Source organism: Octopus sinensis, linkage group LG26, assembly GCF_006345805.1.
Source record: "Octopus sinensis linkage group LG26, ASM634580v1, whole genome shotgun sequence".
Classification (NCBI taxonomy): Eukaryota; Metazoa; Mollusca; class Cephalopoda; order Octopoda; family Octopodidae; genus Octopus; species Octopus sinensis.
Window position 1 is genome coordinate 17,941,368 of NC_043022.1, and position 23,283 is coordinate 17,964,650.

Sequence of the window (23,283 nt, forward strand, 5' to 3'; positions counted from 1 at the left end):
ATGACCTCCAGAGCTTGACTGGTACTTTATTTTACTGTCATAACTGCAGGGATAAAAAGCAAAATGGATTGCAGCTGGATTTGAACTCTGAAGTTTTGTAGCAATCATCCAGCACAGTTAATGAGTTTGTGTTAAGAAAAGAACAATTGATGGATTTATAAGCAACATATTTTATTGTCTGATCTGAATGCATCAAGTTTGAAGTGAAAATGCATTTTGTCATCAAAATTTCTAATTATGTAATAACGAGGAAACAATAACGAAAAAAAGAAACGTTTTTAAATGAAATAAAATTAGAATAAATAAAAAAAATGATTTACTAAGTCAATTCATTTTCTGTCATTTGAGGATAATTCCTTTATGCTGCAAGAAGTGGTGGTGGGGGGTGGGGTGGAATCAAGTGGAGACGAATTATTGAGTCAGAAGTGTTTTTTGACTGGAAATGACTTAGTTTTGAGATTGTGTGTTGAAATGGAAGTAATTGCATTGAGGAAAAGCCATGATGTCCTGAAGATAGTTAAAACACACACACACACACACCATTGGATTTACTGTTTTATGTTTTGTGAGATGCTGTGGAGTCGTGTTTGAACAGGTCTTAGATGTAGGACAAGACTTTTGGATGTTTTATAGAACGTGAACATGTATGTTTGGGAGAGAAATTAAATATTCAGAAATATGTTTAGGCTAAACATTCTTTCATATATATATATATATTAAGTTCATAACCATAAAGATGTTAAATAAATATATTCAATTCTATTAACTCCTTACTTTTACACTTTATATATGCACACACACATATATATCGTTCTATCAGTGGAGTGTACTGAAGGTTTCTAAAACGGATGAAATGGTGCTATACATGATTATCAGTGACTAGAAATTTTAAGAATTTTGTAAAAAAAAAAAAAAAATTAAATATGTGACTTCTGTGCACCTTCTTCATAATTCCTTACGTTCAGACATTTAATCCCACCAAATAGTATCGAGAAATGATTATCTCCCTTGTATCAACTGTATGCTGAGGGATACCACTAGCATGTTTACACAGCCTTATAAATATATTATTTTATTGACTGTGTATGTATGTTTACTCTTATAAAACTTTATTAGTGGAGTGTAGAACTTGGCAAAAATTTAACTTTCATAGAAATTTAAACAAATGTTTACTTTTTAGTAAGACATGAAATTCATTTAGTAAGACAACCTAAATTCATTCGGAGACAATAATGATCAACTCCCAAGGGTAGATGTGTGCTTGGATTTAATTACATTCGTTAATGTTTATAACCCTAACCATTCATTTTAAAAATCTCTGATTTAATTAGTAGGAAGGCCAGAACTGATGACAGATGAAGGCTGTTGTCTGCTACTGGGGAAATAGGTGTGGCTAATGGTCAGCTAGACCTTCTTTCATCCCCATTTCTGCAATAAAAATCTGTTTAGGAGGGGAATTCTCTAAACATAGAAGATGGCATCTCTTTTGGAAGTCACAACCTGATGGCTAATGTGCAGCAATGATGACTTGTGTACAACAGATCATCACATCAAGTATAAACACAAATGCTGCCAACAAACAGAGATTTTACTCAAATATTCCAGAAAAAAAGTGAAATGGCTGGCCTAGGATTTGAACTCTGGTTATTTCAGTTCTTTTAATGGAGAGATAGTTAAACAGGAGAAAACAGATGCATTGTTCTATAGATTTAGACCAAAATGAAAGGCAGAAATATTGTAGAGAAAACGTGAACGATTGTCAGATAAAAATAAAGAGAGAGAGAGAGAGACAAAAGGGAGGGGTGGGAGGAATAGGTGAAGCTGAAAAATTAATGTCACATGATGAGATCAATACCAAAAAACCCATCAAAAACATTGCAGAACCAAGTTCGAATTAGCCGAGCTGGCTCCCTGTCCTCTTTGTTTAGGCCCTTTGTTTGTCTGCTGGGTTTTGCTCACTTCATGACAGACTGGATGTGTGAGGCTGGATGTGTTGGAAGGAAAGGGTGTAGCATAGAAATAAACATTTACCAACCCTCAGATGTGGACAAAAGAAATGATGAAATAATTTCAGTGGAGGAGGAGAAGTCAAGGACTAAACACAAATGTTGCCATCTGTTGCTTCCTTTCTTTTCCAGCCATGGTTTATTTATGGAAAACAAGAAACAACACACATGGTGATTCTAAGACAGGACCAATGTTTGGAATTTAGGGAATGGGAAAAGGGTTATGCAACTGAATCAACTCCTGTGCTTCACTGGTTCTTTAGTTGACTCCCCCCACCGCTAAAAGGAAGATTAGTTGTAAAGAAGCAGAACAAATATCACAAGGTAGTCATCTGACACTCTTACGATTCTGTCATATCATCGCCCTATTAATAATAATAATGATGACAATAATAATAATAATCCTTTCTACTATAGGCACAAGGCTTGAAATTTTGGGGAGGCGATATGTCAATTACATCAACCCCAGTGTTTCACTGGTACATTACTTTATCAACCCCAAAAGGGTGAAAGGTAAAGTTGACCTCAGTGGAATTTGAACTCAGAACCTAAGGACGGAGAAAATGGCACTAAGCACTTTGTCTTTGGTGCCAACGATTCTGCCAGATTGAATGGTTTGTGACATAGGCACAGCGTCACACATTTCGCAGGAGAACCTCAGCACATGACTGGTACTTTATTTTATCAACCTTGGAAGGGGGGAAAGACAAAGTTGACTTTGGAGGGGTTTGAACTTGGAATGTGAAGGGATGTAACTAAATACCAAAAAGGATTGTGTCAGGTGAACTAGGGTCCATTGGATAATAATTATAAATTACTAATTATTTGATGATAAATAAATGAAGCAAAATTATCATCATCATTCACCAACCAATCACCACCAATCATCAGTCATTACCATAATTGTTAATCGTCATCACTCATCACTATTGTCTTCTATCATCAGTCATCAACATTCTTGGCATGAAATCCATAAAAGCAAACCTTCATTCAAATAAGAAAGAAATTTAATCATTAGTCACTGAATGACAAAATATCTATCACTGTGATGACGATGCCCCCCCCCCACTTTATTGTGGTCAGTTCCGTCACGACTTCAGGTTAAGGTCAGCCATGTCACTGGACAAGCGGTTTGAGGCATCACTGCTCCGGTTGATGGAACGCCTGGGAGTGACTTCCGGTTTCGAGAGAAGATCATTCTTCTTGCGGTAACAGGCTTCCTTGTAGGGTGGGTTTATTGGTCCCTGGGTGGGTGGATGGTAGCTGTATTCCTTCTGGGTAGTCAACTGGAAATCAAAGAAGAGAAGAGAAATAGTATTGGTTCACCAACATTAGGAGAGGCTGACATATTGGAGCGTGACGTTTAGTAGGGGGAAGAAAAAAACCACATTGAAAACTAATTTTGAATATCAGATTACAAAGTGTTACAAATCTTTAATTGGTTGCTGTCTCCAATATAGGAGAGAACAATTAAAGATTTGCAACTTCATGGCCTCCACATCAGACTGTGGTTGGAGGAGAAAACAAGTAGAGGCCTTCGTCCCTGCAGTGCACTGAATATAGGCAAACCCAATTCAACACACACACATGACCATCATCGTCATTTTATGTCTGATTCTTCTCATCTGGTATGGGTTGCACAGGTCTCCCCGCATTACATGAGCCACTTGTAGTCCTTCAGCATCTGGATCATACACACACCAACAGAGAAAACTCGACCCCTTTCTGCCCTTCATAATACCAACCACATCAGCTGAATACATTATAATGTACAAATATCACCAGACAGGCTCAGACAAAACTTAAACAATCCCATTCTCTCTCTAACCATCATTTCATTCATTCTTTTTTGCTTGAATCTATCTTTCAGCTGATGTTCTTCTGACAGATGACCATGTCTAACAAGGTAGACTCAATGCATTTTCAACAGATGCAACTGTCTGAAGAAAATGGGAGAATAACCGCGGAGAGGTTAGCTTCTCTCACACTTGAGATTCTGATGTCTATGTAAAAGTGAACAGAGAAATCAAGAGAAGAAGACTGGACACGTTGATGTCCAGCAAAATATTGAATGCATCCACTTACGGAGAGGGGGTAGGTCTTGTCTGAATCGAAGCCACTCAAATCGCCACAAGCCAGGAAAGGGACAATGATTCGGTTCGGTCCAGTGAGGTTGTTGAAGTCAACATCTGCAATTGGAATCAATCAATAAGATTAACTGATCTTGTATTATTAATTAGAGATAATTATTAATTAGAGAATGACTGAATGCTGGATTAGGGGTGAGGAGGGAGGAGCAGGTGGCTAATTTAAGAAAGCAAAAACCGTTTTGGTAGTCACAGGAAAATGAGTGCAGCTATAAATGAATGAGTTGCAGTGTATTGGTAAATACTAGAGTCACTAATAAAGACAGTGCTGGACTTAGAGCAGACACTCTGCATTCAAGTCATCATCATCATCATCATCATTTAGCATCCATTTTCTATGCTGGCATGAGTTGAACGGTTTGACAGGATCTGGCAAGGCTGGAGGGCTGTACTAGGCACCAGCCGTCTGTTTTGGCATGGTTTCTATAGCTGGATGCCCTTCCTGAAGCCATCCATCTTACAGAGTGGGGGGCTGGGGGCTGTTATGGCACGGACGATTTCATAGGGTGCTGGCACAGGCACTCTGGCATGAGTGCTTTTTATGTGGGACTAACATATGTATATACGGGCATATATTACAGCCACCAATATAGAGATGGACTGTAGTCGATTGGCCAGTGAATCTCTCCCTTGGATGACCATCTTTTAGATTTAGTCTAAGAGGTTTGTTTGTAACAGCAACACCATCCAAGATGTTTATGTTGAACTCCACTTTTGGCATTTCGTCTGTCTTTATGTTCTGAGCTCAAATACTGCTGAGGTCAACTTTGTCATTCATCCCTTCAAGGTCGATACCAGTTAAGCAATGGGGTTTGATTCCTGGATCTGGGTGTGTGTTGCATTCTTGAGTAAGACATTCTATTTCACGTTGCTCCAGTTTCAACATCACTAGTGCCAAGCTGTATTTACCATTGTCTTTCTCTTAGACAACACCAGTGGCATGGAGACGGAAGGCTGGGATCCATGGGCAACTGTCGGTCTTCCATAAACAATCTTGCTTGGACTTGTGCCTCAGAGGGGAACCTTTTCAGGGTAATCCTTTGGTCATTCACGACCAAATGGGGTCTTTACCTTTTAATGGAGTCGACATAATTGACTTATCTTTTCCTCTAAAATTGCTGGCATTGTGCCAAAATTTGAAACCAATATTATGTGTGCGTGTGTGCAGTTGTATCCATGTTGTGTATGTAGGGTCACGATGATCAATAACGAAAGCTAACTCCCCACCCGGTGGCACATAAAGGGCACCCGGTGGCACATAAAGGGCACCCGTTATGCTCTGGGAGTTGTCAGTGTTAGGAAGGGCATCCAACCACAGAAACCATGCCAAACCAGACGGGAACTTGATGCAGCTCTCCAGCCTTGCCAACTCCAGTCAAACCATCTTAACCCATGCCAGCATGGAAAGCAGACACTAAATGATGATGATGATGATGATGATGATGATGATGATGATGATATATATAAGGAATAATATAATGCAGAACCAGGTAGAGAGAATATAGAAGAAGTAAGAACAACACCAAGGACAGCTAAAAGAAAGAAAAGCTAACAACTTACCATATTGTTGATCCAACAATGGATTAGACATGTTCGGTAGATAACCTTCTGGAGGGGAATATTTCTCACAAACAACAAAGGCTTCTGCAAAGATATTCAATAATATATATATATATATATAACGGGAAGCTTTATGAAAATAAACAAAAGACGAAGGCAGGTGGAGTACAAACAAACAATTGTATTAGTATGGCGCTCAGGAATATAAATAAAACAAGTCTTTTACGTTTCGAGCCTACGCTCTTCAACAGAAAGATACACACACACACACACACACACATATATATATATATATATATATAATATATATATATATATACATACATACATATGCACACACACTAACATATATATACATACACACATAATTCTTTCAACTACAAGCACAAGTCCTAGAAATTTTGAGGAAAGGGGCAAGTTGATTAGACTGGATCCAGTGCTCAACTGGTAGTTATTTAATCAATCCCAAAAGGATGGAAGGCACATTCGACCTTGGTGGAATTTGATCATAGAACATAGAGCCAGAAGAAAAGCTGTCAGAAACGATTCTGTCAGTTCACCACTTTGTATACATATGTAATAATGCAACCATGTTGGACATACTTTGAAAAAAAGTTGGGTTTGGAATTACTGCAACATTTAGCTTATTGCATAGAGGTTTTTATCCATGCCAGATCCCACTATATGTGAGATTCTTTCTCCATTTGTAACTGGAAGAGGATTTTTAAGAGATCGTTGTTCCTGTGTCTATACATCGACACAAACTCTGGTTTTTTAGTGAACATCTTGAAATACTGCACAAGAATGTTACATTTTTCAGGCCACTGACAGAGTGGAGGGCAAGGGGTCTAGAAATTAGATTATTGTGACATAATAATGAAATTATTGTATACAGTGCTCAGGTGCACCACAACTTGTCAGAAAGTGCATGCAGTAATGTACAAATGTCTGGAAAGCGAACAGTGTATGAGTCAGATACATGCTTGTGTGTGTATGGAGGGGAGAACATCAGGTGTAGTGTTGGCGAATCTCAGGAAGCATGGAAGTTTTGAAGGATACAGTGCTCCGACAACTAACAACTGATGCCGGCAGTTTGTTCCATGTTTCAGCAACTCTCAGCGTGTCATTTCTATTTTAGGGAGTCATTTCTATTTCAGGCTCCAATACACTGACAGACATAAGTGGAATTCCTTTACTCTCAAAATCTGAAGGAGAAAGTGTGTTGATCATGTTTGTTCATCAACATAGTTCCCATGATCTTCATGTTGTTGGCCCTTATTACTACATATAGACACTGAATTCCCTCACTCTATTAGTGCTTTTCAGAACAGGACACAGTGTTGCATTTTGATGGTGAGCCTGGCTTGTTTCTGGGTAAACATTCTCTCTTCTAAAGCTCTGAGTTGTCTGTCAGCTGATGTTTCCATTAAAACGAGAGCTAAACATCTTCAGGGTGCCTTTGTTGAACAGTTTGTGGCATTTGTGTTCAATGTTTACATTAATGTGTTAAACATATCAATATGTTTACTACTTATGCTCATATTAACAGGAGGGTAAACACAACCTTTCTTTTCTGGTTTTACACACAAACAAGTATGTGTGTGTGTCTGTATAAACATACAGAGTGCACTGAACCACAAATGAACTTGACAGTTAGGGGTAACAGAATTACCCCAAAAGTAATCTCTCTCTCTCTCTACAAACACACAAGGTGTGCCAGGTATTTGTGAATGAGGTTTACCTGGCCAGAAACGGAGGATGTGCAAACCTAATGTTTCACGATATGCACCAATTATTCCAACTTCCTCGTTTTTCTTTCAAACGTATTCAACAATATCAAAACATGGGATCCCAAACTGACAAAGGAAACGAGGTCTGACGTGTTTGTGGTTTTATACACCAACCCCTGTGACCGAGGAGATCATTGGCGCCTTCAGTGTAGCTAGGTTCCAGGATTGGAAAGAGATGGAGGCATCTGATGGGGATGTGACAATTTAGTTTGTTGGTCAATTCCAGGACAAAATGAGCATGTCCAGTGGATTGAAGCAAACCCTCATCACTGACCAGTCCAAGAAAGTTGAGTTTACAAGATTTGGTGTAAATCTTTCTGGACAGAGACAATGCTGTTGATATGCAGCGAGATGCAAGAACTGTATTGTCAGGTGACCCCCACCCCACCATCACAGGTTAAGACATCCTGGACTGTATGGTGGTTAAGGTATTCGGCTCATGATCGTAAGGTCATGAGCTCAATTCTTGGAGACGGATTGTGTCCTTGAACAAGACACTTTATTTCACATTACTTCAGTTCACTAAGCTGGCAAGAAACATAGGATTATGTACTCCCTGATTTAAAAAAAAATTATGGTGGTGGTCATGGCTGGAATGTCTTTGAACAGAGATCTGCTCCATCAGGACCGACCCAGGTTTAAACAACAACAACAACCTACCTATACTAGAGTTACGACTGCTGCGAGGTTTGTAGACAGTTACCAGTGGGAAAAAGATTTTGAGTTGAGAATAAAGCAGGGTGACATCTTTGCCCCGGAATATCTGAAGAAGAAGAAAAAGAAGAAGAATCGATAGAAACAAATAGAATATGGAAGGTTACTATACAAAACAGGGATATTAATGATAAAAACAATGAATATCGAATTAGGCCCAAAGGCAGCAAAAGCTGTAGGAAGTCCCTCTGGTTTTTGTGTAATGCTAAGGGAAGTAACTCAAATAAAGAACTAAAAGGCTGATAGGGCGATGGTGGTGGAGGAAGCAGCGCCAGTCATGGTGAGTGTCGGTAATGGGAAACTGGCAGAGCTGGTAGAGTGAAGGAGATGTCTCATGGAATTCGTTTCAACTCTCTGCATACTGAGTTCAAGTTGTTGTGAGGTGAATGTTGCCTTTCATCACTTCAGGGTTGATAAAATATTGCAGCCGTCCAAGGGAAGCGTTTTGCAGGAATTCGAACAGATTCGGACTAAAAGCTGGTATGAAACTGATATTTATTTCACTGAAGTCGAAGTGGAATTTGAACTCTGAGCATAAAGAGAGATGAAATGTTGTTAAGCATTTTGTCTGATGTGCAAACCATTCTGCCAGTCTGCTGCCATGACGACGATGACCATAATGATGATGATGATGATGATAATAGTAATAATCCTTTTTACTATAGGTACAAAGCCTGAAATTTGAGGCGGGGGGGGGGGGTAGTCAATTACACACTGACCCCAGTGTTCAACTGGTACTTATTTTATGGACTCCGAAAGGATGAAAGGCAAAGTCGACATTGGCAAAATTTGAACTCAGAATGTAATGATGTCTGTCAATGATTCTAGCAGCTTGTCACCTTGATGATGATGATGATGATGATGATGATGATGATGATGATAAGAATGATTTCAAACTTTGGCACAAGGTCAGTAACTTCATAAGTCAAGTACATCGACCCCAGTATTCAAATGGTAGTCAACCTCAGTGGAATTTGAACTCAGAATAATAATAAAAATAATCCTTTCTAATATAGACACAAGGCCTGAAATTCTGAGGGTGGGGGATTATGGATTATACTGACCCCAGAATTCAACTGGTACATATTTTATTGACCCCAAAAGGATGAAAGGCAAAGTTGACCTTGGTGGAATTTGAACTCACAATGTTAAAATGGATGAAATGCCATTAAGCATTTCACCTGGCATGCTAATGGTTCTGCCAGTTCAGTATTATGATGATGATGATTGTTCTTGGATGGTAGATTTGATCTCTCACCTGAGTTGACACCACCTCCACCACCCTGGGTATCTTTTGTGGCATCCACGCTGTTGCAAACATTATGGTTGTTCTTTAATTTGGGGACAAATTCCTCCTTCTTGGAGACTCAGGGAAACATAAAATGTCAGAAGTGTTGCTCTTCTGTCTCTGACCAAATAGTGAAAAAAAAGAAACAAAACAAAACAAAAAGAAAAGAAACAAAAGTGTGTGCAAAGAGACAATGTCACTATTCAACTACTCACCTTAGCAACAAATGTGCCACCAGGTTTCAATACATGAGTTGTGATGTTGAGGGCCTGAAATATTTTAGAGAAGTAAGAAATGGTTAAGACAACTGAAGAAGAAGAAGAAGAAGAGGGAGAGAGAAGGAGGGGGGGGATAATGTTTAGGAGGTGCAAGAACGAGTAAACCAGTTGAAGTAATCTTCTAAATGAATGTAAGACATGTCTCCTTTTCATATCAGATGGACCAATGTCCTCGTCTTGACTGTTGCTTTTATTATTGTCTTGGCTGTTCTATGCGCCTGTGAAATGTAACGAAAGCTGCAATCAAGATGTGGACATCAGGCTGACTAATATAAACAGGATACAGAATATAAATTCCTGATTTCAGCAGCAAAGAACTGAATGTAAGACATATTGGCCAATCACTCATTAGCATATTCAAAGAGGGTTTATGCAAATTTAGACATTTGCATATTGATGGTCACCTACTGTGTACGCTGCTGGATGCCAGTACCCTCCAACCATTATACACGAGACTATGAAATTGGTGTGGGACCTATTTGTCAGTCAGGCAGACTAAGGCAAGTGGAATTAAGTCTCTTGCTCCAAACCACAATGTAGAGGGGGGCAACTGAAAGAATTGAACTCATGACTGGCTGATTCGTGCTTCAATAATTAATTATAACATTACTTTAGATGAAAATAGTTTAAAAAAAGTAAAGCAATCAACTCTTTAGAATTTAAACCAGCCATATCCAGCCTTTCACACCTATCCTACAATGTTAGTCTAAATAGTAAACCATCACATTGTTGAAATCCTGAAGTTACAAGACAAGGGAGGGTCAATTGAAAACAAGGGGAATAAATAAGCAGAACATTTGACAGACAAGCAACCTTAAATGCTAAAGGGTTAAATATAATTAGAAATATTTAATTAGTAGATACATACGGCTAGAAGGAGTTGTGCTTGGATATATTCATCAATATCATGAAGACCAGTGACTGAAAGGAAATGGAAAATTGGAATTGAAATTCTTGCAAGTAAAACAGATTTTTTTGGTACAAAAGACAGGAATCAACCAATAAATATTCCTCCTCAACAGAATCACTTCAACTTCACTGCATCGACCAGACTGTTGGATGTTGTTATACATCACTGGTCACAATGCACTTCCATCTTAGCCCAAATTCTTTAAAATTGTCTTCCCATCACTGTGGGGACCTTTTGAGTGGCCTTTCCAAATCTCTTGGGTGTCACTCAGTAACTGCACAAGGGCACCTGTTGTTGGTAAAACCTGCAACATGTCCATGCCCAACCCGTCGGAAGTTGTGCTTCCAATATTCTGCGATTATGTGGTTCTCTCTTTTCCATTCTTGAATTATTTCATTTTGGATTTGCTCCCGCAATATTTCTAACTGTATGTTGAGAAGTTTGCCTCCCAACCACATGGTTCTGGGTTCAGTCCCACTGTGTGGCACCTCAAGCAAATATCTTTTGTTATAGCCCTGGGCTGACCAAAGCCTTCTGAGTGGATTTGGTAGATGGAAACTGAAAAAAGCTTCTCATATATATATATATATATATATATATATACACATATGTGTGTGTGTGTGTCTTTGTATGTTTACATACTCATAACTTAGCAGTTCAGCAAAAGCGACCGATAAAATAAGGACCAGGCATAAAAAAAATAAGTGCTGGGGTAGATTTTTCAGACTAAAATTCTTCAAGCTGGTGCCCCCGCCACAGTCATGGTCTAATGACTGAAACAAACAAAAGATAAAAGTGGGATCTTTCCATGGCCCCTTTGTGTCGTAACCTAACAATGCTCATCCCTCTTTATTGGCAGCCCACACCTCAGGTGCATATGGAAGCAAAAGTAGGATGGAACTATTGGAGAGGTTGGCATGGAGGGTCTTGTCCAGCCTCCCTTTCTGCTGTTATTCCTCTCTGGGTCTAAATAGATCTTATTAACGTCTCTTCTTATCACCATTTTCTCAGAATAAGGAAGATTTGGTATAAACAGTCAACAGCATCAAATGAAGTCATGAAGAATTGATTTTGTTTGTGCCATATTCCAAGAAATGGTGAAAAAATGTGATGTTATTGGAAGTGAGTCAGAGAAAGATACAAGAAACGAGTTGGATGCAATGACACAAGTTGGAAGCAAAGACATGGTGAAGTTACGGCTCTCAACATAAGAAGCTATTTACCATCAGGGGCCCCATCGCACACAACCAGGTCTGCCTGTTCCCCTTCAAAATGACTGATTATTTCTTCAGCTGTGGATTTCTGGCAAATAAAAAAGGGACAAAAAGAAAAACTTAATAACAATAAAAATTACAGGTTTTGTTTGATGTTGAAAAGTTCATTAGCAACTGAGACTATCTCGTTCCCAGTTTGATATTCTAATTAAAACTTCTTTTTAAGATATATCATCATCATCGTTCAACGTCTGTTTTCCATGATAGCATGGGTTGGACGGTTCGACTGGGGTCTGGGAAGCCAGGAGGCTGCACCAGGCACCAGTCTGATCTGGCAGTGTTTCTACAGCTGGATGCCTTTCCTAACGCCAACCACTCCGTGAGTTTAGTGGGTGCTTTTTACATGCCACTGGCACAAGGGCCAGAGGCGGCTGGCAACGGCCATGATCAGTTGGTGCTTTTTACATGTCACCGGCACAGACGCCAGTCAAGGCAGCGCTGGCATCGGCCACGTTCGGATGGTGCTTTTTATGTGCCACTGGCACAGGTATCACAACTACAATTTCCATTTGATATATACATATATATACACACACACATATATATATATATACTATATAAATGTAAGTGTATGTGGTTATGCAAGCATGTTTACCCCAAAAAGCCTTGAAAAGGTGCATCCTCAAGAAAAGCAAATTTGAATCTCAAATTCTTCATCTCCCAATGTTGTTCATAAATAATAATAATGAAAACACATAATTATACTCTCGGCCCATCTGTCACAACATCCTCCAGTCACTCTGTTTAGTTTCCAATACTGATGCCTTCTTCTTACCTTTGTGATGTCCCCTTGTATTTGAGTGACCCCAGGTATTGGTGCCATTGCTTGAAGATCAACTGCCACGATCTTGGTATCGGTCTCGCCATCACTGGAATTGCCCCTTTTAGAGAAAAACAAGTTTACAATAAAAACACACTGGAAAGTCATTATGAAGGACATTTTTTTGTAATGTTGTTGATAATGTTTACTTTCTATGCTGGCCTCAGCTGGACAGGTCAACAGGACCCAACAAGTCTGGAGGATCATGTTTCAGTTTGGGTTGGGTTTCTATAGCTGAATGTCCTTATTTATGCTGACCCCTTTTCAGCCAATAATGTGTGCTTTGCTTTTACTGTGGCATCAACACTAGTGATGTCCACTTGTCACTTGCAATGCTACACAATCCAAAGAAGACCACCTCTAAGGACTGCAATGTTGTGTATTTGGACATTTAAATATTACAAAATACACACACACGTCAATATTAAAAAATGTGGTATTGTTGAAGCTGAGATAAATATTGTGAAAACAACTCACCTCATACACTTTGACCCTTGGTCCTATTAAAGATACACTGCAAAGTAAGTGGTAGGCTGTTTAGGAATAGCTAAGTCCTTTCCTCTCCATGGAACAAAGGTCATTGACAACTGTTCTTCACCCAAGGCTGTCCTCTCCTTCGTCTTATTGGTTTTGAATTGTCCTTGATGCTTTTGTCAGTTTGCTTTTCTTCTAGGTAGGGAGGTTGGCCCGATACAAACCCATTTTTACCTCTAGGAAGAGGAGATGATCCAAATCAGTCTGGTCTCTATCCTCTGAGCTGTGCAACATGGGTAGCTCAACTAGGGCTTGCACTCCACTAACATAGCTCTCAGGGTCATTCAGACATTCAAGCCACTACGCCCCAGAAAAGGCTGGACTCTGGGGAAGAATTTAAGACTTTAGAAAATCCATTTTCATTCTTGGAGTATCTTGAAAGCCATGTTACTACTTTATTATACCCAAATATTTATCAATAAGAGAAGGCAATCAATATTTCCTGTAATTATACACAAATATTCCTTTCTGCTACAAGCACAAGGGGAAGGGGGCTAGTCAGTTACATTGACCCCCTCCCCAGTTTTCAACTGGTCCTTATTTCATCGACCTTGAAAGGATTGAAGGGAAAGTCAACTTTGCCAGAATTTGAATTTAGAAGGAAGTGAGGGACAAGATGCCATTATTTTCTCTGGTGTGTTAATGATTCTGCCAGCTCACCACGAAATATTGGTCAATAAAAGATGACCAAGCAATGCTTCCTATAGTTTTTCACAATTTCTAACTTAAAAACAACTATTTTTTTCATAAAAGTGTTCCTGTGAAACAGATCAGTGATTGCTTGATTATCTCCAAGCAAGAGAACAATACAAAAAAAAAAAAAATCACAAAGTTAAGAAGTTTGTGAAGCACAAACTGAAATAATAAGTAATTAAGTTGTCCATAATTATAAAATTACATTTGAATGAAACTAGACCAAACCTGAGTTTTTTGGACAGGACTTGACTCCAGCTGCCCGGGGCAGCACAAAGATCAACAACCTTCTGAACACCTATAAAGAAAGAATATAATTTAAAGTTATTATAACGGAATATGAGAAAATATTGTATTGGTTGACATTTATCAAATATTTTTATACACACATCATATACATATAAATATATATATCATCATCATCATCATCATCATCGTTTAACGTCCGCTTTCCATGCTAGCATGGGTTGGACGGTTCAACTGGGGTCTGGGAAGCCCGAAGGCTGCACCAGGCCAGTCAGATGTGGCAGTGTTTCTACAGCTGGATGCCCTTCCTAACGCCAACCACTCCGAGAGTGTGTAGTGGGTGATTTTATGTGCCACCGACACAGGTGCCAGACGAGGCTGGCAGACGGCCACGCTCGGATGGTGTTTTTTTATGTGCCCCGACACAGGTGCCAGACGAGGCTGGCAGACGGCCACGCTCGGATGGTGTTTTTTTATGTGCCACCGACACAGGTGCCAGACGAGGCTGGCAGACGGCCACGCTCGGATGGTGTTTTTTTTATGTGCCACCGACACAGGTGCCAGACGAGGCTGGCAGACGGCCACGCTCGGATGGTGTTTTCTTATGTGTCACCGACACAGGTGCTAGACGAGGCTGGCGGACGGCCACGCTCGGATGGTGTTTGTTACGTGCTCTCAGCACGGAGGCCAGTCATTGCGGTACTGGCTACGGTCACGTTCGGATGGTTTTCTTATGTGCCACCGGCACTGGTACCACAAGGATACAAATTCCATTGATGTTCATCTATTTTGATTTGGTTCGATTTGATTTGATACGATTCGATTCGATTCTCACTTGCCTCAACAGGTCTTCACAAGTGTCACAAGAAGGAAGGTATGCACAGGTGGACTGACTACGTCCCAGGTAGGGGCCATGGATTATGGCTTCACTAGTCTTGCCGGGTCTTCTCACGCACAGCATACTTCCATAGGTCTCGGTCTCTAGTCATTTCCATGGTGAGACCTAACGTCCGAAGGTCGTGCTTCACCACCTCGTCCCAGGTTTTCCTGGGTCTACCTCTTCCACGGGTTCCCTCAACTGCTAGGGATTGGCACTTTCTCACACACCTCTCTTCATCCATTCTCGCCACATGACCATACCAGCGCAATCGTCTCTCTTGCACACAACAACTGATGCTTCTTAGGTACAACATTTCTCTCAAGGTACTAACGCTCTGTCGAGTAAGTACACTGACATTACACATCCATCGGAGCATACTGGCTTCGTTCCTCACGAGCTTACGCATGTCCTCAGCAGTCACGGCCCATGTTTCACTGCCATGTAGCATAGCTGTTCGTACACATGCATCATACAGTCTGCCTTTTACTCTGAGCGAGAGGCCTTTAGTCACCAGCAGAGGTAAGAGCTCCCTAAACTTTGCCCAGGCTATTCTTATTCTAGCAGTTACACTTTCAGCGCACCCACCCCCACTACTGACTTGGTCACCTAGATAGCGGAAACTATCAACTACTTCTAGTTTTTCCCCCCGGAAAGTGACAGAAGTTGTTTTCTGCAGATTTTCGGAGGTCAGTGCTCCAGAGCACCTGCCACATACAAAAACTATCTTCCCAGTTAGCCTACCTTTGACATTGCTGCACCTCTTATGTGTCCATAGCTTACACTGGGACATCTTATAGAGTTTCTACCTACACCTTTTCTACAGATCGAACAGGGCCATCTTCCTGATGATATTTGTGGGTTTTCTACCTTTCTACTTATTAGTACTTTGGTTTTAGCTAGGTTGACTCTAAGGCCCCTCGATTCTAAACCCTCCTTCCACACCTGGAACTTCTCCTCCAGTTCTGATAGTGACTCAGCGATTAGAGCGAGGTCGTCAGCATAGAGGAGCTCCCAGGGGCAACCGGTCTTGAATTCCTCCGTTATTGCCTGGAGGACTATGATAAATAGGAGGGGGCTGAGTACTGAACCCTGGTGGACCCCAACCTCTACTTTGAATTCTTCTGTGTACATGTTGCCAACTCTAACCTTACTTACGGCATCTCTGTACATGGCTTGCACAGCCCTCACCAGCCATTCATCTATCCCTAGTTTCCTCATTGACCACCAGATGAGGGATCGGGGGACCCTATCAAAGGCTTTCTCCATGTCAACAAAAGCCAGGTACAGGGGCTTATCCTTGGCTAGGTATTTCTCCTGCAGCTGCCTTACCAGGAATATAGCATCAGTGGTGCTTTTCCTGGGACAAACCCAAACTGCATCTCATCTAAACTAACTCTCTCTCTAATTAGTTGGGCTAAGACCCTCTCCGTAACCTTCATTACCTGATCCAACAGCTTGATACCTCTGTAATTATTTGTATCCAGGGCATCACCTTTACCTTTGTAGCAGTTGACTAGTATGCTGCTACACCAGTCATTGGGTATGACTCCTTCGTGTATCACCTGGTTGACTATACGGGTGACTAGGTTATAGCCGACACTGCCAGATATTTTGAGCATCTCTGCAGTAATTCCTGATGGGCCTGGGGCTTTCCCTGTCTTCATGCTCCTAACTGCCTTAGCTACTACGGAACTATCAACTCGGATAGCTGGTCCCTCTGTTGGGTCAACATTTGGCAGACTCTCTTTATCCCATTCATTTTCTTTATTCAGCAAACTTTCATAGTGGCATCTCCAAACCTCTCTCTTTGCATCCTCATTTAGCGCAAGTGAACCATCATCCATGCGAACACACTTCTCTCCTACCACATCACGATTCTCTCTCACACACTGTCTTGCAACACGAAATACCTCAAGTCTTTCATCCTCACGGCTCAGAACATTGGCAAATTTTTTCTTATCCGCTTCCCCTCTGGCTATATAACCTGTCTCCTAGCTTCCCTTTTGGCTGTCTGATACAATTCCCTGCTACCACCGTTCTTCCAGTCCTTCCAAGCCTGTCTCTTTTGTCTAATAGCCCCGTCAACCACCGTGTTCCACCACCATGTTACTCTGGGTCGAGATGGTACTTTGCTCCATCCACAGATCTGGTCAGTGGCTGTCAGCAGATTGTCCCGTAGGAATCTCCAGTTGTCTTCCACATTAAGTGAAGCTATATCCCCTTCTATTTCGTCAGAGGCTTCGAGTAGTATGTCTCTAAATCTCTGTGCATTTGCAGGATCTTTAAGCTTCCAGACCCTTCTCCTCCAAGCTGGTCTTCTTCTGGGCGACCATTTAGCTCTGATCCTGAAGTTGCTAACTACTAATCTATGTTGGGGAGTACATTCTTCGCCTGGGAAGGTTTTGGCATTTATAATCAGCCCTCTTTCCCTTTTTCTGGCAAGGATGTAGTCAATCTGGCTGGTGTGTCTGCCAGAACGGTAGGTGACTAGGTGAGAGGTGGGTTTCCTGAAGTGGGTATTGCAGACCATAAGGTCATTTGCATCGCAGAACTCCAGCAGCCTAGTTCCCTCCTCATTTCGAGAGCCAAAACCGTGGCCTCCATGGATGCCATGGAAGCCCCTGACATGTCGTCCAACATGTCCATTGAAATCACCTGCCACGAAGAGAAGGTCACTGTCATTTGTCAATGAGGTAGTCCGCAATAGGGTGTCATAGAATTGGTCTTTTTGTCCTTCCGGTAGCCCTGGTTGAGGGGCATATGCCGAGATGATGGTAGCTGTCCTATGGTGAAGAACTAATCTAATTTTAATTACTCTGTCACTTATTCTGACTACCTCGATTACCTTACCTATCCATTTCTCCGCGAGAAGTATACCCACGCCCCCGACATACACATAAATTTACACATACACAAATCTTATCCATTTATATGCATATCATATACATACATACACCATATATATACACACATCTGGCCATCTAAGTCCCTAGATTGCAACCCCCTTGATTATTATGTGTAGGGTGCAGTTGAGTGAGAGACCAACAAAACTCCTTATAACACCAAGGATGAAGGCAAGGATTATGGCAGCATTCACCAACTTAAACAAGGAGACTGTCCAGAAGAGTTGCAGGAGATTCCAAAGTTGTCTGGAGGCCATGGTCGAGGCCAATGGTGATTTTATTGAATAAATTTACTCTTTAGTATTTCAAGATATTTTTATGTAATTTTGGTAAATATATCTGTTAAAATGAGATGTCAGTGTTATTTTCATTTTTGCGTAATTTAGACAATATATTCACAGCACCCTGTGTGTGTGTGCATATATATATATATATATATATATATATATATACATGTCATCCACACCGTCTTATCGTTTAATGTTCGCATTCCATGCTGGCATGGGTTGGACGGTTTGACTGAGGACTGGCGAGCCAGGAGGCTGCACCAGGCTCCAATCTGATCTGGCAAAGTTTCTACAGCTGGATGCCCTTCTTAATGCCAACCATTCCGAGAGTGTTGTGGGTGCTTTTACGAGGGCCAGTCAGTTGGTTCTGGCAACGACCAAGCTCAAATGTTGTATTTTCACATGCCACTGGCACATGTGCCAGTAAGGTGACGCTGGCAATGATCACACTCGAATGCTGCTTTTTATGTGCCACCGGCATGGGGGGGGGGCAATCAGCGGGCCCTGACAACAATCATGCTCAGATGTGCTTTTAACATCCCACTGGCACAAGTGCCAATCAGGCGGCACTGTTATTGGCCACGTCAGCTATTTTGATTTTGTATATATATATATATATCTGTATATATAGGTGCAGGTGTGATTGTGTGGTAAGAAGTTTGCTTTCCAACTCCATGGTTTCAGGTTCAGTCCCACTGCATGGTACCTAGGGCAAATGTTTTCTACAACAGCCTCAGGCTGGCCAAAGCCTTGTCAGTGGATTTGGTATATGGAAACTGAAAGAAGTCTGTCTATATTTGTGTGTCTTTGTGTCAGTGTTTGTCCACCACCACTACTTGACAACTGGTGTTGGTGTGTTTACATCCCCACAACTTGTCAGTTTGACAAAAGGGACCAAAAGAATAAGTACCAGGCTTTAAAAAAACTCCTAGTGCCAATCCATTCAACCAAATGTCCCAGCATGACTGCAGTCTAATGACTGAAACAAGTAAAAGATAGAAGACACATATACCATCATCATCATTTAAAATGTTTCTCTGTTGTTTGCTGTTACTTTAAATGTGGGTCAAAATGTTGGCTGGGCCCATTTACTCCCTGAAACAAAAGCAGTAAATTGAGTTGTCTTCGCACAAGACTGTCCTCTCATCCTAAGATATGAAACAGGGCACTTACCATCAAAGATCTTGAAGTCATCATTGATCTGGAGTAATTTGAAAGCACTGCGAGCCCGCCAACCTTCCTCTTTTGCTAAACGGTAATAAACATCTCGCTTGTCTTTTGATGAACGTCCCATCCTTCAACAGATGATAGTTGTGTCCTAAGAAAAGATATACAGTAAGATAACTTGGAATTTGGGAACGCTGCAAAAGACATGATGACATATTCTTTAAAGTAGTTGCAATCATTAAACTGGAGAGCTATGCTGGAGCAGTGACTTGTGAAGTTCTGTACTTCCCCACCCGGTACTTGGCAATTTATTTTATTGAGTGGCCAAAGATAACATGGCTGCTTGTAACAGAACAAAAGTACATAAAACAAAGTACTTTTGTATATGTATGTATATACATGTGAGTGTGTGTGTGTAAGATGATCATCATCCTTTAATGTCTGCTTTCCATGCTGGCATGGGTTGGACAGTTTGACAGGAGCTGGCTAGCCAAACAGCTGTCCAGATTCCAACTGTCTGTTTTGGCATGGTTTCTATAGTTGAATGCCCTTCCTAATGCCAACCACTTTTCAGAGTGTACTGGGTGCTTTATACATGGCAACAGGATGATGTTCTTAATATTGTATTTGAACATCTCTGTTCTGTTAACACAACAGATTGCCTTTGCACTGCTTTACAATGTCTCTCGTTAATCAAACCCCAAAGTATTGTTGGCAGGTTTTGCTTTCTTTTTTCGAATAAACGAAGTTGAACTGGAAAGAGGAAATGCAAAGTTTGCATTGGTGTTTAACTCCAAGTCAATGCTGATCAGACTTATGATCAAAAGCGTTCTAACCATGACCAAAGCCTTTTACTACAGAAACCAGATATATTCACTCAAAATTGTATTACCTTTAATTGCAAAAAAAGAGTTTTATATACCAATTTATCCTTTGTTAAAGAATGTCATTTTTGAAATTATATTTTTGTAGACATACATAAAATTTATTGAGGCAACACAATTTGCAGAAAATATCAATTCTATTTTTTGGTTGATATTTAATCTCCTTACTTAATTAACTCTAAAATTTAATTTCATAGTTAAAGAGTTAATATACCAAGGACATTTTTCAAGCATTTCATGTGACTTAGCTGGTATTTCTAGCAGATCGAATGGCTCCCTCGCTGTGGTATTCATTAGTGACGGTAGTAGAGTGAAGTAACTTCAACTGGAACTGCGAGATGTCTCTTCACCAAATATTTCAGACACGCACTTTACACCTGGCAGGGGCAACATTATTCGAAAAGGGGTCCGCATGAGACGTGGCTCATCATCAAACTGGCTGCACTCCAAAAAACTATTCAAGGTAATTTTTCGTTGGTGGGCCATTCCGAAAGTCCCGTGGTTCGCCCTTTGTCCATGGTTGCTTTAAACATAGAATTGAGTTCAATGGAGTCGTTGCTATTTAATAGAATCAGATCAGTCATCAATACCATAAATCGAATTCTGATCTATTGTAGTTACCATTCTGTTGTTCTAATTTTAAGCAAAATTTTTGTATAATCTCCTTCTTTGCTTCTTTGTTTTGTTGAAATCGAGATGGAAGATAAATAAAAATGACAGGAATTTGTAGAAGAGGGAAATGAGCGCGGAAAATGGTAATACGAGTTCTGGAAACTTGAACGACAGGTGTAAAGTGTTGCAGAGTAAAGTTAATAGGTGCGAGTCTCTCCGGAGTCATCGAACCCCATGGATTATAAGTTAAGGATCAAAAACAGCAAAGGCCAGAACAATCACAAGAGAGATAAATAACAATTCTTACGATAGGTTTTACGGGTTAGAGTTGGTGACACTCAGAACGTTGAAAGTAAAAAAACCGATGGCATGGTCATGGTTTGAAATTTACAGTTGCATTGAAATATCTTGACTCGTGTGTAAAACAAACAGTGAAGCAGTCAAATATTTGTTTTCAAATATGTTTCGGACCGTATAAGTGTATTTTATGAGGACAGACTCAGCGTTAACCATCAATTATAGAAACCCGTCCAATATATCTCATAAAAGCTGTCTTTGTCTGCTGATCACTTAAACACCCGTAAATACAACAAATGCCATATTTCATTTTATATATAACCTCATATATTCACATACACGAAATGTTATTAAATATTTGAATTAATTTACTTTAATTAATCACTTCTGATTGATTGGAGCTGGATTTCGTTAATTGATAATTTCGTCAGTGATAAAGGAATAAAATAACAAAGGACTATGAAAAATACAATTATATAAAGGTCAAGCATAACCTTTCAGATAGAAACTAACCGAATTAAATAAAAACAATTATTTCTGTTAATTAAACAAATACAAATTAATTAAAGAGAAACATACCTTGAGGTCTTTCATAGATATGGGCGGTGAAGTATAAGAAATAGTCCCTCCTGAAAATATTACAAGTGAAAGTAACGGCGTCACACTGCAACGCAATGGGAAATGCTGAAAACTGATGTCAAAGATGTTTTTTTGTTTGTTTGTTTGACATTGGGGGAAGGCCCATGATGTATATTTTTCTAGACTTTTAAGTGTGTTTAAGTGTAATTATCTCATGGAAGAATTAGGCAATGAAAATTAGGGAACTTAACCCTGATCATTTGTAGGTAAAATATTTATTCTTAATTCAACACCCCAGTATGATGTTTGTTGCTGGGCGAGCTGAGGAGATTATCAAAGCCTTGTATATCAGCTAAATCTTTCAGTTACCTTATCTTCCACTGGTCTTGTCTAGTTGTTCCACAAAGGTCAGTAACTTCCTTTTCTTCCTCTACAAATGAACAAAGGATTGACCATGCCTGGTTTCTCTGTCTTCCCATGTATTATGGTTTTATGATGTTCCTCTAGTTTTACTTTCAGGTGACGACTGAGTTGTTCACCTTATATCTATTGCCACATCTACATAGAATGAAATACAAAACAGTTCTTGGCAAATGATTTCCTCTGATGGCCCATGATGGTTATTTCATTTCATAATAGCTACCTCTGATGAGTGCAGGGTTACATAATCAGACTGTAACCCAACACTCTATTGAACCCCTAATGTGAAACTGACCAGTTAGATTGGCCGTAATGGATATATAATACTGTACACTTTGATATATATATATATTGAGCCCCGTGTTAGTAGGGTGCTAAGAGCACCATTCGAGCGTGATCATTACCAGAGCAGCTAACTGGCTTTCGAGCTGGTAGCACATAAAAGGCACCATTCGAGCATGATCATTACCAACATCGCCTTACTGGCACCTCTGCTGGTGGCATGCGTAAAAAGATTCGAGTGAGGTCGTTGCCAGTACCACTTGACTGGCCCCCATGCCGGTGGCACATAAGAGCACCCACTACACTCTCGGAGTGGTTGGCATTAGGAAGGACATCCAGCTGTAGAAACTCTGCCAGATCAAGATTGGAGCCTGGTGCAGCCATCTGGTTCGCCAGCCCTCAGTCAAATCATCCAAGCCATGCTAGCATTGAAAGCAGATGTTAAACAATGAAGATGATGATGATGATGATGATATATATATATATATATATATATGTATGTATATATATTGTCTTTGTTTCATATATCCTAAAAAGAAGTGCACTCTAACACATAGAGGCATCCATGTGGCTCAGCCCTTTATGGATGCAAAACCATTGCTCACTCTATGAGCAGACATAGACTTGACTGTATATAAATATACATAAATATACACATACAAGCATACATACATACAAGCATACATACATACATACTTACATTCATTGATGG

At 40.3% G+C, this 23,283-nt stretch overlaps 1 protein-coding gene across 1 annotated transcript; it reads right to left on the reverse strand.

Annotated features, from left to right (window-relative positions):
• Window positions 1-154: 154 nt before the first annotated feature.
• LOC115224835 (putative tRNA (cytidine(32)/guanosine(34)-2'-O)-methyltransferase) lies at window positions 155-22,409 on the reverse strand. Its single transcript, XM_029795773.2, has 11 exons — window positions 21,870-22,409; window positions 19,504-19,648; window positions 14,243-14,312; window positions 12,743-12,848; window positions 11,917-11,995; window positions 10,652-10,704; window positions 9,721-9,774; window positions 8,164-8,266; window positions 5,714-5,797; window positions 4,092-4,195; window positions 155-3,292 (listed from the first exon to the last, which is right to left on the reverse strand). The coding sequence occupies exons 2-11, from the start codon at window positions 19,622-19,624 to the stop codon at window positions 3,095-3,097; spliced, it is 972 nt and encodes a 323-aa protein (XP_029651633.1). The 5' UTR covers window positions 19,625-19,648; window positions 21,870-22,409; the 3' UTR covers window positions 155-3,094.
• Between the last annotated feature and the right edge of the window lie 874 nt (window positions 22,410-23,283).